At 36.8% G+C, this 16,397-nt stretch overlaps 1 protein-coding gene across 1 annotated transcript; it reads right to left on the bottom strand.

The window, feature by feature from the left end:
* Positions 1-354: 354 nt before the first annotated feature.
* LOC127428003 (angiotensin-converting enzyme 2-like) lies at positions 355-15,427 on the bottom strand. Its single transcript, XM_051676034.1, has 18 exons — positions 15,177-15,427; positions 14,693-14,851; positions 12,085-12,178; positions 11,770-11,913; positions 11,467-11,579; positions 11,274-11,379; positions 11,006-11,103; positions 8,461-8,633; positions 5,416-5,642; positions 4,469-4,613; positions 3,942-4,040; positions 2,965-3,087; positions 2,560-2,738; positions 1,983-2,041; positions 1,790-1,890; positions 1,568-1,684; positions 976-1,170; positions 355-756 (listed from the first exon to the last, which is right to left on the bottom strand). Exons 1-18 carry the CDS (start codon positions 15,357-15,359, stop codon positions 654-656), a joined length of 2,418 nt encoding a protein of 805 aa, XP_051531994.1. The 5' UTR covers positions 15,360-15,427; the 3' UTR covers positions 355-653.
* Between the last annotated feature and the right edge of the window lie 970 nt (positions 15,428-16,397).

Genomic DNA, 16,397 nt, shown 5'->3' with positions numbered 1-16,397 from the left:
TGTTAATATTTTATTGAAATTATAGTTGTGATATATGATCTCAACTTGGCAGAGTTTGTCCCCAAATATAACTCTAATGAACTAACTTCATTATGTGTTTTAAAGTGAGAAGCATGTTAATCTGTCAAATGGTTAAGCTGTAAACTGTTAAAAAGCATTGTTTGATTATTCCTAATAACAGATCTTAGATGTATTTTTACTGAAGGTTGAAGACAGAATTTACTAATTTGAAACTGACATTTATTATTGTTCAATTTCATTTTGTTTTTATTTTCATTATATTTTCCACCAAACCATTTATTTGTTTTATATAGTACAAATATATACAATAACATACATTGTGTGTACCTTTTTTTATCAATATTTATACTAACCAATATTTACAGTTATCTATATGAGCTATAAACAACTTTAAGCTATCCTGTTGTTTTACATTAAATGTATCATCTTATTATGTGTTCATACTGTATGTTATTGTTCATTCGAAACACAGGCAATAAAATAAATATCTCTAAACACATCAAAAAAGTTACCGGTTCATTACATTAAAATACACGAAGTCTCCAAATGCGTGTATTGGTGTAAAAGCTTTTTCCATCACTCTCAGTTCTCATGTTACAGGAGAGCTCTCGTGTTTGGAATCACCCGTTTCTTTACAGTCCTGTTTGTACGGTGTGCTCCTCAAAGGCTTTGTTCACTTCTCCTTCATCTGAATCCTCATATGGGTTCATAGCCTCCTCAACCCCCTTAGCTCTCCTGAGAAAACAGTTAAGTCGAATTCAATAGATAGTCAATGGCTTTTGAATCAAGGGTTCTCAAACCTTTTCTTTATATGGTATTGCCAACAATGCATGTAGCTACATGAAGGTTTATCATGATGCAAGTCATGCATCAAAAACGTACCAATGTGTAACACGTTCAGTCACTTCTAAAGAGTGACTCATTCCTGAGGTGCTTCCCCTCTAGTACACTTACTTCTTCCTGTTGAATACCCCTGTGACAATGAGGTAGATCCCCACACACACCGTTAGTCCCATTACTATTCCAAACACTACCAGCCAAACAGTGACCTTTTCTTCTTTGGGTGGAGCCAATGTTGCCAGCAGCCCAACAAATTCCAGTGTTTCATCATTGAGAAAAAATGCACTGTTGATACGTTCTCTTGACAGCCTACAGAGAGACACCGTATTTTTTAGGGAAATTATGTGGTCGGTGAAATTATGGCATTACCCAGTAAGTTCCCCATTAATACATTAAGGTATTTGATATTTATGTAGCAAATTCCAGAACATTCAAATGTAGTTGATCTTGAGTTGAGATCATAATATATTATGATGTAATATAATTTTAAATATTTTCATAATAATTAATAATTTCAATTAATATTAAAATAAAATGTTACATTTAAATAAAATAAAAAATACTTAATTATTTTTATTAAATACTTTTATTATTTATATTTTAACCAAAAATATTATAATAGATTAGTCTGAATAATAATGATCGTATAAAAGTTTTTATATTTAAATGTCTGCATTTATAAATAAAGTGAGTTAAGTGGAAATACCAGATAGCCGCCTCCACTTCTGCTTTAGGGATAAACAGGCCTGGTGTGGTTGGATCTGTTACGACAAAATTAAAGGAGATTCTGGGCGTTTCTTTGTACATGTGGATATTCTCTGACCTGCGTGTAACACATACAGTATGTTCATTTCACAAGGAAAATTCTCATTGTCAATCACATTTTGAAATGAACAATTAGCAAAGGATAAAACTAGCTAATACTCACATGAAATTCTTTTCTTGCCCCTTTTCTACCAAGTAGTACTGGCGCATGGCAAAGGCCATTGTGGACTTAAAAAGGTACATTTCATTTGAACTCCAGGTGTACTATAGAGATAAAAAAAAATGAACATTAATTAACAAAATAGTATGCCATATCCTTAAATCAGTGTGCTTGTTCACAAATAAAACTGACTTACTGCATTATTTCCCATGGCAGCTTTTAGACTTATTCTGACTTTGAAGGCATTTTCAGAATCTGCATGATACATAGTATACAGTGTTAGTCATGAAAACGAATCTCTTATTTTTGTTTTCTTCTATAATTCTTTATTCTAATAAAATTCTTATAATTGAAATTAAGTTTATTTGGCAGTGGGGGGCACCTACAATTAGGGCACCTACACACTAAAGAAGGCTATGACAAATGTTTTGACTTTAACTTTGATTTTGACTTTGTGGGTATGGAAAGAGGAGTGTCATTTTAAAATCAAGCAAATGATGTTAAAATGGTATTAACTTTTGGTGCATCTTTTTCGCACACCCTTGCGTTTTCTCTCTACATCTTTCCAATGCACCATCCCCATTGGAATCATGTATTCGCATTCACGTTCTCTGACCAACACGATCACACGGGAAGTGTTTTCGGCATGTTGTTTCCGATTTCATTGTGAGATCAGTCTGCTCTGACACAACATACTGTAAACTAGCTTGTAGGTGCCTTGGAACAAAGGTTATAAAAGAAAAGCAGTGCTAATATTGAAATGAAGCACTCACATGAATCAGTATTGACGTTCCAGTCTCGCACTCTGTTGTGCTTCTGGTTCTCTTCCTGTAGCCACTGCAAGAGAGAGCTGAAGTAATTTAGCAGAGGTTGGGCGTCCATCCTCGTGCTCCCTGTTACCTCCTCCAGAGCTCGAGTCCAAGACTTGGATCGCCCTAACTCAAGCATATGCCTGTGTGTGGACCGAAATATCACAGGTAATTTATAGCATTTACACTGCCACAAAACATAGGCTATGCCTCTTTTCAATACATTATTTTAGTTTAGTTTTGGATATCTAGAAATGGTTTTGACCATTCAATTTATAAGTACAATTCAGGTCTTTCCTGAATTTCTGCAGTAGTTATTAGAGGAATGAATGCCTGAGACAAAATACCAAGCGATTGCATTCTGCATACCTGAGTTTTTCACCAGCTTTGGTTGAGTTTGTAATATCACATTTGTAAAGTGGGCCAGTGTGACCAGCTGCCTGACATAATGCTTCTTGGAACTGGAACTGATAGATGGTTCTAGTGAAGTACCTATTGGAGAAACAAATGGCTATTACGTGATGAACACAGTCCCTGGGGAATCAACACAGTATTTTGACAATTTGTAATAATTCGTATGAAACGGCAAAACGTACGACTTTACTTCACATACACATCAACTAATTAACAAACTCGATTTCAAATCGATGCAATACAGGCATGAAATTTTCACTAACATCCTATCCAACACTTTCTTTTTATAACAGGAAATGTCTGTGAACAACTTTTGTGACTCTATGTGCAATAAAAATACTGATTTCCGTGAATAACGTAATAATCTATTTACAAACTGCCACGTTGTCTTTCTTTAGTGCACAATTAATTTTCTTTAAATTCATGGTTCGATTTAGGGTTTGGGTACGGTATTACACTGTGGTTATGGTTAGGTTTAGGTTTGATGGTTAAAATTACGATAATCATATAAACGTCAAAACCCAACTGTTTCTCCTTCTTCTTTGATACCCAACGCTAGGCTACATTTCGTAATCTCGTACTATTTTTATGACTTTAATATTCAAAATATTCAACATTTTCTCATTATACAGCAGATTGTACAAACAATGCATGCTGTATGAATGATTTATTTATTTTTTATTATTATTAAACATATATATATATTACATCATCTTACAAGTCACATGATCATACAATCGACTAGAAGACTAGAATATCTACACATCGATACATGCAGAAAAAAGGAGAAAAAAATAATATAATATAAAAAGGAAAAAATAATAAAATACATTATTTAATGAAAAAAATATAATGTCAAATTTTAGATCTCAGAACAATCTTATTAGTTCACAGGGACTGTTGTCACTTTTGAAAATGGCATGATTCATTACCTGATAAATGAATAATCCCCAGACACATGGAAAAGTGCAGGTGGATCACAGTATGACTCATCCCTTGGCACAGGTTCAGATACTCCAACTAGTTCTCTTCTGCAGTAACAAGAGTTGTGGTGAGCAATAGACTCGTTGTGCAACTAAATAAGAGTTTAGATTGTGTGGGCTGCATTTCAAAATGGGACTGATTACAATAATCTTACAAGATGTGGCCTAATTCATAATATATATATATATATATATATATATATATATATATATATATATATATATATATATATATATATATAAACATACAGTACTACTGTACGTATATATAACCTATTTTTAAGATTTACACATTTCAATTATATAAACAGAGTAAACTTTAATAAAATTAAATAATTAAAATATATATTTGTTCAACTTTTATTCATTGAATTTTGCTCAATTCAATTTGAAAGAAATTTGATATGAAATTGAAATGCAAAAAACTTTAAAAGTTGTGAAGACATTTAAGAATGTATGTTTTCTTCATCACTTACTTCATTTCCCACCAGCGGAGCATCCACTGGTTTTTTGGGATGTTCTCTTGGAAGACTTGCCATCTCCACTCCTCCAGCATGTAGGTGAAGGGCAGAGTGGCCACAATAGTGAGGGCCTGCTTCATCAGGAAGTTAATATCTGTCTCTGTAGGTGCAAAACGTTTTCTTTGTTGAAAAACATGTAGCCAAGTGGAGAAATTACCTGTAATTTAACTGATCATAAATTGGACATGGCCCCTTTAATAACCGTAATTTTGCTACACCTGCTTTTCGGCACTCTCTGAACTATTTTCCAATTAAGTGAACATGTGTAATGAGAATTCTATTGTTTTAAACTGTCATGCATGTCCTTAAAGCCTGGTTAAAAATTTATAAAATGCTTTGAGTGATTTAAGCATGTGTTGAATGCATAATTTGCTGTGAATAATATAAGCATGCATAAAGGTGATGCATGCTGAAACATACGGGTAGGCTAATGCCCTCTTTGGTCTAAAAAAATCTAATTTAAAACTCATTCACAATGGAAGACACTTCCACTGTCTTTAATTGTTCGAACAAAAAGGTAAGTCAATGCCCCAAACTCGCACCATTGGTTGAGCCAATGCTGCATGTGTCAGGCTGAAAAGGATGCTCAAATAAACAGAGCAATGCTTTAAAAGTAACACAGAGCCACAGTACTACACTTTTCATAAAAATCAACTTAAAGTTATACTGTGATTGTCTCTGCATAACTAACTTAACATGATATATCAAAATTGGGAAATCATTTGTTTATTTTTATTTAGTGGAATAACTTTTTGTTGTTGTTGTTGTTGCATACTATAGCAGTGACTTATTACAGTTAATAAGGAATGGGGTTGTTGCTTCTCTCTTAGCCTATAGCTGCTACAGTCAGTTTCCTTTGATTTAGTTGAATCGGGTCAGGTAGAAACCCCTCTTCCATGTACCATAGTCTTCTTTGAAGTCAGAAGGTAGAAGGCCCAAGGACTGCAGGTGAGAGGGAGTGGCAGCAGACAGGGACATGATCTCTCCTACAGCCTCGTGGAAGCCTTCGTTCGCGCCATCTCTCAGCAGGTATGAAAGGTTACGGTAAGCCATTTGGTACTGGTTATGCCCCATCTCATGATGAACAGTTAAGAAGTTATCCATGTTCACTTCAGTGCACATTTTGATTCTGAAATAAATAAATAAATAAATATAAAGCAGGATAACAATAAAAAATGTAATTAAATTAAAGCATGACTTAAATTATCTGTTCCTCTTAATAAAATTGGGTGATTCTTGCACTTAGTAGGTTTGCCCAATAATCTGAACAGCAGTACATTTTGATCATTTTGAACCAAATAAAAAAATAAATAAAACATGGGGGAAAAATTGGGATTTTAACTTAATTGTTATAAATGTTTGCTTTGATTTTCAACTGCACTTCTTTACTATGCTTGAATATTATTTTGGGGAATGAGGGCTTTATTATTTCAGGTATTATTGAAACTGAGTACTTAATCAGACCATACACAACTATATACTAATATATATATATATATATACACACCGATCAGCCACAACAATTAGACAACCTGCCTATTGTGTAGGTCCCCCTTTTGCCGCTAAAACAGCGCCAACCCGCATCTCAGAATAGCATTCAGACATGATATTCTTCTCACCACAATTGTACAGAGCGGTTATCTGAGTTACTTTAAACTTTGTCAGTTCAAAACATTCTGGCCATTCTCTGTTGACCTCTCTCATCAACAAGGCGTTTCCGTCCACAGAACTGCCGCTCACTGGATGTTTTTTGTTTTTGGCACCATTCAGAGTAAATTCTAAAGACTGTTGTGTGTGAAAATCCCAGAAATACTCAAACCAGCCCATCTGGCACCAACAATCATCCATGCGATTATCTAATCAGCCAATCGTGTGGCAGCAGTCCAGTGAATAAAATCACGCAGATACGGGTCAGGAGCTTCAGTTAATATTTACATCAACCATCAGAATGGGGAAAAATGTGATCTCAGTGATTTGGACCGTGGCATGATTGTTGGTGTCAGACGGGCTGGTTTGAGTATTTCTGTAACTGCTGATCTCCTGGGATTTTCACACACAACAGTCTCTAGAATTTACTCCAAATCGTGCCAAAAACAAAAAACATCCAGTGAGCGGCAGTTCTGTGGATGGAAACGCCTTGTTGATGAGAGAGGTCAACAGAGAATGACCAGACTGGTTCAAACTGATAAAGTCTACAGTAACTCAGATAACCACTCTGAACAATTGTGGTGAGAAGAATATCATGTCAGAATGCTATTCTGAGATGCGGGTTGGCGATGTTTTGGCGGCACGAGGGGGACCTACACAATATTAGGCAGGTGGTTTTAATGTTGTATTTTAATGTTAATATACTGGCGGACAAAAGCTTGGAATAATGTACAGAACTTGCTCTTATGGAAAGAAATCGGTAATTTTATTCACCAAAGTGGCATTCAGCTGATCACAATGTATAGTCAGGACATTAATAATGTGAAAAATTACTATTACAATTTGAAAAAAAATGTTCAGAACTTCTTCAAAGAGTTCTCATCAAAAAATCCTCCACGTGCAGCAATGACAGCTTTGCAGATCCTTGTTATTCTAGCTGTCAGTTTGTCCAGATACTCAGGTGACATTTCACCCCACACTTCCTGTAGCACTTGCCATAGATGTGACTGTCTTGTCGGGCACTTCTCACGCACCTTACAGTCTAGCTGATCCCACAAAAGCTCAATGGGGTTAAGATCCATAACACTCTTTTCCAATCATCTGTTGTCCAATGTCTGTGTTTCTTTGCCCACTCTAACCTTTACTTTTTGGTTTTCTGTTTCAAAAGTGTCTTTTTCTTTGCAATTCTTCCCATAAGGCCTGCACCCCTGAGTCTTCTCTTTACTGTTGTACATGAAACTGGTGTTGAGCGGGTAGAATTCAATGAAGCTGTCAGCTGAGGACATGTGAGGCGTCTGTTTCTCAAACTAGAGACTCTGATGTACTTATCCTCTTGTTTAGTTGTACATCTGGTCTTCCACATCTCTTTCTGTCCTTGTTAGAGCCAGTTGTCCTTTGTCTTTGAAGACTGTAGTGTACACCTTTGTATGAAATCTTCAGTTTTTTGGCAATTTCAAGCATTGTATAGCCTTCATTCCTCTAAACAATGATTGACTGACGAGTTTCTAGAGAAAGCTGTTTCTTTTTTGACATTTTTGACCTAATATTGACCTTAAGACATGCCAGTCTATTGCATACTGTGGCAACTCAAAAACAAACACAAAGACAATGTTAATCTTCATTTAATGAACCAGATAGCTTTCAGCTGTGTTTGATATAATGTCAAGTGATTTTCTAGTACCAAATTAGCAGTTTAGCATGATTACTCAAGGATAAGGTGTTGGAGTGATGGCTGCTGTCTAGATTTGATCAAAAATGACTTTTTTCAAATAGTGATGGTGCTGTTTTTTACATCAGTAATGTCCTGACTATACTTTGTGATCAGTTGAATGCCACTTTGGTGAATTAAAGTACCAATTTCTTTCTGAAACAGCAAAATCTGTACATTATTCCAAACTTCTGGCCTCCAGTGTGTGTGTATATATATGTGTATATATATATATATATATATATATATATATATATATATATATATATATATATATATATTCATATTGTTTATGATATTGGTTTCAAGTTTAAAAAAATGTTGTACATCAACGAGAAAAGTTTAGTTTTATCAATCAAATTCTATTAATTTTGATAATAATCTTAATATAATTAATTTAAAAAAAATAATACTTTCACTCGAGTATGTTTTGGTTAGACACTTTACATTTTTTATTTTTTATAAAGTATCCAAATACAAAGACCCAACAAATGGAAATATCATAAATAATTAATTTGTTTAAATATCTGTTGGTTGATCATTACCAAGCATTTTGACTGAGTGTTGCCCAGGAACGGATTATCATCCCTACCTGAAATCTTCTCTGTTTCCCATGTCCCATGCAGTCGGATGGCACACCACTTTTCTTCCATCATCAGGCTTCACAAACATTGAGTTGTTCCAGAAATTCTCAAACATCTCAGGCATGCCCACCGACTTAAAGAATATTTCTGCCTCATGAAACAGTCGCCTTTCACTCCAGCCCTGAAAATTATATTGCAGTCAACTAAGTGACAAAGTAAAAAGAAGCAAATTTCCACATTTTGAATAAAGGTCACTTCAACTCTATAATCTTTAGAGATAATTTAATTACCGCAGTTAAAGTTTAAAATGATAAATGGCAGAGATTACATGTAATCTTTTATAAAATAAATTTGGATTTAAAAGAGACATTTAGCCTGGGTTATTATACACATTTTAAGATACAACATAAAGATAAAACAGCATGGAGATAAAAAAGAATGACAAAGCAAAGAAAAATCACAGCAGTAAATGGGTGGATGCAGACAAACTGGTCTCGTGATAATAGTCGTAATAATAGTACGAGATTGTGAAATCGTAAGAAATCATTATACGTGTTGGCTCATACACAAATGTACGACTTTTATTCCCATAGACAAAACTAAACGAGCAATGTTATTACTATTAAACAATGAAACTACAAAGTTTAACCCATCATTCAAACCCTAAACATAACCAGCATTTTATTAGGAAAATCACATGTGTATATTTAGGGCCCAAGCACTGAAAGTGCGAAGACCCTATTGTTCTTCTAGGGATTATTATTATTATTAGGGCCCAAGCACTAAAAGGGCATGCAGGGGGAGTTCTGTAGCGCCCCCTTTAAAATGGGTGTGTAAGACGGCCTCTGTAGCATCCCCATTTTCACCTACAGTCACCAAACTTGGTACATATATAGTTCTCACCATGCTGGACAACTTTCTCAATTATAGTCATTCTTTTTATGGATTGGGTGCTTTTGGTGCACTTACCATGCCTAAAAACTCATTAAATTTTGTACACGCATCAGAGTTGTCGGCCATTAGGGCTGCGCAAAAGTTGTGTGTGGGGGTGGGGCAGTGTTTAGGAAAGCCTTTGTAGCACCCCCTTTTTCACCTACAGTCACCAAACTTGATACAAAGTCTATAGTTCTCATCAAGCTGGACAACTTTCATAATTACAGTCATTAACTCTGTTCGAACAGGAAGTCTGCAATTTTGGATTTTTTGAAAATTGCAGGCTCTGAACTTTTAAATACTCCTCTTACGGGATTCATGTGACAGTCACCAAAATTATTCAAAGACATTGAAGATGCTAAATTGTGAACAGATTTATGACAAATCGAACGGTGTTGCCATAGCGAGGCAATAAATTAATGGCAAAAAAATTTAAAACAGAGGGGGCCTGAGAAGCTCAGCGAGTACTGACGCTGACTACCACCCCTGGAGTCATGAGTTTGAATGCAGGGTGTGCTGAGTGACTCCAGCCAGGCCTCCTAAGCAACCAGATTGGCCCGGTTGCTAAGGAGGGTAGAGTCACATGGGGTAACCTCCTCGGGGTCACGATTAGTGGTTCTCGCTCTCAGTGGGGTGCGTGGTAAGTTGTGCATGGATCGCGGAGAGTAGCATGAACCTCCACATGTGGAGTCTCAGCGGTGTCATGCACAACGAGCCACGTGATAAGATGCGCAGATTGACGGTCTCAGAAGCGGAGGCAACTGAGTCTTGTCCTCCGCCACCCGGATTGAGGTGAGTAACCATGCCACCATGAGGACCTGCTAAGTAGTGGGAATTGGGCATTACAAAATGGGAAAAAGGAAGTGTCTTATGTCTTCTGCGTGTATTATGTGATTTAGATCAAAATTGAGCTGTATGTTTGGTAATGGAGGCTGATCACCTGGATGTGGCTATTGTGGGTCACGGACGTAGCACCACCAACTGGCAGCAGGAAGTGTAGCACTTACAACAGACTTTGAAATAGTCCTCTTACAGTTACCCAAATCGATTTAAAACTGTTTTGAATATTGTTAAGACACCGCTGATGTAAAATTGTAAAGGGATTCTTGATTTTTTAAATAATGTTGTCATGGCAACGGATCAAATTACCTGATGTTGTAGTGTATTTGGGTGTATTTGACACACTCAGCCATATGTTTAATCACGCCTGTGACTTGAATGTGGCTATGGTGGGTCACAGTCGTAGCACCTCCAGCTAGCAACAATAGATGAGACACTTCCAAAAGACTTTGAAACAAAACAACCCCTCTTATATTCACCCCTATCACATCAAATTTACTTGGAATAGTGTCAAAATTACTTGTTTACTTGACCAAATGCATGTGTCCATCATGCATTGTTTTCCGAAAGTCACCGGTGGAAATTGTCCCATGGTGCTTGGGCCCATCATCGCTGCTTGCAGCTATATTTGATCAATTTGAACTTCTGTTTGTTGATTGGGAATAAAAGTTGCACTTTTCTGTTCAAGATTTTTGTCATGATTTCACAATCTTGTATGAATTATTACAAGTTGTCATGAGACCATGTTGGTACAGAACTCAGAATGGTCAGATGTTTTACCTTGGCCACCATTGCGGCGCTCACATCGATATCAGGCTTTTCAGCATATGGGACACTGAGAGGATAGAGGTTGGTCCAAAACCTTCCCCACATGTCACCTGAATGTGAAATGTAAAAAAAATTCCAACCATATCCCCACAATTGATCTTAGACATTTGATAGAATGCTATATCCCATTAAATGTATTGTCATATCTAATTAAATTCACTGTAAATTGCAAATCTAGCACTTTTTCAAAAGTAGCATTAAATAATTCTCCATATATTACCAAGCAGGTGTGCAGGCAGGCAAGCGTCGGAGGCGATATGACCAGGATAGACATTCTGCAGTCTGGCTCTTACATAAGCATGAAGCTCTTTGTACAGAGGTAAGATCTGAAACATCATAGTAACAGTGAGTTTTATAAATGTTTTAAAACCAAGTCAATGTGAACACGCTAAACATTTTTTTCCAAGGCCGACCTCCTTGTAAATGCGCCTGGCGTCTTCCAAAACTTGGTCTCGGGTGTAGCTGTATTTGGGTTCATCGTTGGTTTCATAATCACCCCTCCAGTAATCTCCATAGTCAGCGTAATCTTAAATAGAAATAGTCAAATTTTTAAACTGTCCAATACCCAAAATCTCTCAAACATTGTCTCTACCATATAAGCTATAATGTGATATTATCAACAACTAATCCATAAAATCAAAGCAAAAAAACTCAAGGAACAACGAGAGTGAGTAAACTATGACAGAATTTCATTTTTGGTTGAACAAGCCTCATACTGTTGAGTCTGGCCACTTCGTTCTTCAGGTCCACGTAGTCCTCATACAGGGGTCTCATCTTCATTCCTGTAGCCACTCTCCAGCCCTCCCACACATGCAGACGCTCATAGTAGTTTTTGCTATTTGCCATGATACTGTCGAGGCCTAGTGAAAGAAAAATGTATAGGATGAAACTAGGTAAACTGGGCCACTTCTCTTTCAGATCATAGAAACCTTTCACACAGACTCTCGTATTATCCAAAAATCCTGGTTTATGAGCTGAATATTTCACTTTATCATAAGGGTGGGGATATATATGTATACAGCTGACAATACCTGGCTCCAAAGTCTGACAGTCAAAGGGGTCGTCCAGCATGCACACGGTCGCTGTGTTGTAAATAGTGCTCATCTCTGATAAGACATTTCTCAGCTGTGAAACCAGAGGTAGAGACAATTCATTGACACTATTTTAGTTTCTCAGTATGCACAAATTTGACCACAGTGACAGAGGCTTGGAATAGGGAAGTCAAATTATTCATAGGACTGGTGTGAGTTTAGAATGAAACCTCAGTGTTTGACAAAATCTATGAGTATCAGTGATATTTTGCAGAACTGCAAGCAACATTGTACTTCAGTTGTTTTCTAACTAGGATCCGCAGACCACCGTGGGTTGGGGCGACACTACTAACTTATAGTAAATACATTTTTCAGTAGCGTAACAGTAACTATTTTCACAACATTGTAAATTTAACAAGCATCATTTTCAAGCGAGTAGCTGTGCAGCATCACAAAACAGTACATTTGTACATTGTAGCTCTCAGTCACCTCCCTAGCTCCATATGTCGTGAAACGGTATATCGTGAACACAAATTGGGGCACTGGCAAGGGTCATTCATCGACTGAGCATTGGGATGCATATGTCTCAATTAACCTTGTAACACAGTTACAAGCAACATCGTACTGGAGCTCAGTCAGTCACAGGTGAAGAGGAGAAAGGGCCAGACACTGTAGATTCATCTACACCAAAGGATGTGCCTATCTGGATTTAAATGTTTTTTCTAAATAAACATGAACTAGATGAATGGCTTTGACCATTATTATGCATTTCACACCACTTTTTTCAATTGACACAATGTCAAGTTATACTGTAACTCTAAAATGGAGACCCCCATTCTGTTTCATTCAGCTGTGCTGTTTCTTGCTGTTTTGAAGGCGTCCTGTACATTTTTGTAACTGTCTTTTGTAAGCATGCACTAGATGAATGGCTTTGACCGTTATCATGCATTTCGAGACGCTTTTAAAAGATGCAAAATGAAGTTATAATTCTAAAAAAGGAGACCCCTATTCTGTTTCATTCAGCTGCGCTGTTTCTTGATGTACTTTTTTGTAACTGTCTTTTGTAAACATGCACTAGATGGACGACTAGATGATCGATTTGATGCGTTTCCGGCGATGTGCGCCTCGTTTTAAGAGCGGTACAAGTGCAACTTTTAAAAACGCATCTCATTCTGCTGTTGCCACTGACTGGGAGAAGCACATGCCATTCTGTGTGTAAACAAACACGGCTGATGTGAGATGTGAAGACCAGTGGCCTGTTGAAGCCGGCTGAAGCAGCCAACATCACCATGGATTGTATTTCAGTTGTGTATTCAGAAGATTTCAGCGTGGAGTGTGTGTTTTTAGCTCATATCAGCGTGGGTCGCTTGCGAACCAGTTACAAAATGATTCAAGCTTTGCAAAGCAGCTGATATTGAAAGAAAGAGCAGTTACGGTTACAACCCATCCCATAAAATACGGGATCGTCCCGTTTTTAAAGATGAAAAGTCGCATCCCGTATCGAATCAATACAGGACATGATTTGTCCCATATTTTAAGTTGGCCAGATGGAGTCAAGATGAAATCGATCAATATTTAACCTTGATATTAGCTGTAAATGTTGCCTAATGTGGGTAAGGGACCGTCAAAAAAGTCCACACATTTTGCTAACATGTCCTAATACTGTCATGGGTCTGATAAGGGACTGTCTGAAAAGTCAGACAAGCGACAACTGCACCCCCTATAACTGCATTATATATGCCTAAATTATGACTGTTTTGGTGCTATAAAACTGTACTTACAATATAAGTGGACCTCAAGAAAGCTAATAAAATGATATATATTAAAGAAAAAGAATATGTCATGACCCCTTTAAAATAGCTTCAGTGTAGTTAGCTCCTTTTTGTTAGTAACTTGCAGTGTTGCTAACCAAAATTTTTTTTTTACTGATTTTACAGTATGAAATGTAAAATAAATAAATAAATCTGTACTTTGTCTGATCAGCACAAATTCAACAAGTGTTATTTTACCAGGTAAAGACAATGGGAAATTAGACGTAGGAGATTAGACTGTGACGTAGAAGACCTTGAAATGGAGACAACTCTTTATCTTTAAATCGTGAAGACAATACAGCACACAACATAAGATTAAACAGAAATGATAATGCATAGCAAGAGCAAGAAACAATACAAAATGAAAAGCAATAAGTGATAATTGTAAATAAGTCCAATTTTATATATTAAATGAGTATAAAGAAATTAGTAAATATACAGCATAAGCTATATGAAAGAATTAAAGAAACACAGACGTGTGTTTGCTCTCTTGAAGCTGTACACAGATTCCCATTAAAAACTCGTTAGATCCATCAATCATATTAGATCATTAAATCCATCAATACACACACACACACACACACACAAACACACACATGGAACCTTATTGTAAAGTGTTACCCAAAGTATTGCATTAAATTATTTAAGCTAATATTTTCATGTTGGAAACAATGCTGTCTTTTTCACACACTGTGGAAATATTAAGCTATATTTTAAGAAGAGGGTGCCTAGCAAGAGGATCATCACATTTGAGGGTCCTTGGCATTTAAAAGTTTGAAAACCCATGTCACACTTACATGACTTTCCTTGTCAGATGAAAGAGCCCCTGATCCTTTATCTTGGAGCTTTTGGAGCTGGATTATAATCTCTGGATCAGAGATCTGATCTATAGGGTAGGCACCGGACTCCTCGGACATCTTACTGTAGTACTCGCTCCAGATCTTATACGCTTCAGTCTGAGTGTTAAAGAGAAGTCATGAACACATCCAGTTGCCAATGTTTTCTTCAAAGATTAGACATTTCAGTAGTTTAACAAGTAGTTTAGAAACAGTTTGCGGATGAAAAAACTGATGCTCAGCCGAAATCTGTGTTGAAACTAACGTTCAATAGGGAAAGTTTCTTTTAGAAAAAACATTATTAACAGTTATGCATATGGTGTTTTCTCTAAGAATCAAACCTTTAGACCTTGAGGTTGTGAGGTACACATATACTGTGTTTTGAGAAGCAGCAGTTATTAGGTGTAGTTTTTCTTCACCCTGCTCAGATCTATATGACACTTACCTCTTTGTCTGCATTCTCCTGGGAGATGTCTGTGTTATAGGCCCAGGATGCAAGGGAATACTGGTACACGAGATGAGATGCATCCTCATCAAATTTCCTAAGGAATTCCCTTGCTCTTTCCTCCACTGTCTGAGCGCAGGCCATGGAGGCCAAAGCCAAAAGAAGGAGCCAGTGAGCACTCATCGCAACAGCACGCGTCCCACCAACACTGACACTGTTTCCTCAATTTTCTGCATGGTTTTATCAAAGACACTCTATTGCTTTGCCCTTTGAACAGTGCCATAATGTAAAAGTGCAATGGGATGGTTCTCCAGGAATGAGCCTGGCTCGATGCTACGTAACATAGATGTTTTGTTTTTTGTTGTTACTGAAGTGTCCATTGTTTATCATTTAGATACGTTTTATCTGAAGGAAAATGCAGTACTGGACAAGCTAGATTTTTTAATTTTTTTTATGTAAAAGAATGAAGGCTGTCTGGGTGGTTGCCAGGGTGTTGCTATGGTTGCTAGGGTGTTCTAGATGGCTACTGGGTTGTCACTTACTGACTGAAGTCAGAAGGTCCCCAAAATTATATTCTCATCCGTGAATACAGCTGGGGTCCTCCTTGAATGTAAATCTTAAAGGGATAGTTCACCCAAAAGTCAACATTTACTCACCCTCATGTCATTCCAAAGTTGTGTTCCTGTGAAACACAAAAGGAGATATTTGGCAGAATGTTTGCCTTAGTCTCCATTCACTTTCATTGTATGGAAGGAAGAAAGATCATCTCCTATTGTGGTTCAGGGAAAAATAGTAGTATGCTTAGAATATGTCCACCTCTTCATTTCACTTACTGACCTCTGCTATCTACTTAGAGCAGAGACAACCTTGAATACAGTGTGCAAACACAATCTAGGCCCATAAAACAATAAATAACATTGACTGTGATTATTTCAATCTTTATCAAGATCTGTTCTGACTTAAGACTTGAGATTTTAAACAATAAAAAATTTGATTGGACAGAAAGATATTGATGGTTGGGAACATTTTGAAACAGTCACACACAGTGTATAACCCCATATGCACTTTCTAAATTACTGAACACAATACCATTTTAAGTGAGATTTAAATAGAACGCTCACATTTCTGATAACTCTTGTAAATCTGTTTATTTTCTCTTACGCATGACGCAACCGTTTGGTTCCATCCCTTGTGTTGCTGTTTTATGGTTTGTAGGTGAGG

Source organism: Myxocyprinus asiaticus, chromosome 37 (genome assembly GCF_019703515.2).
Source record: "Myxocyprinus asiaticus isolate MX2 ecotype Aquarium Trade chromosome 37, UBuf_Myxa_2, whole genome shotgun sequence".
NCBI lineage: Eukaryota > Metazoa > Chordata > Actinopteri > Cypriniformes > Catostomidae > Myxocyprinus > Myxocyprinus asiaticus.
Note: the sequence above shows the minus strand (reverse complement) of the source record. Positions and strands in the feature narration are given on the sequence as shown.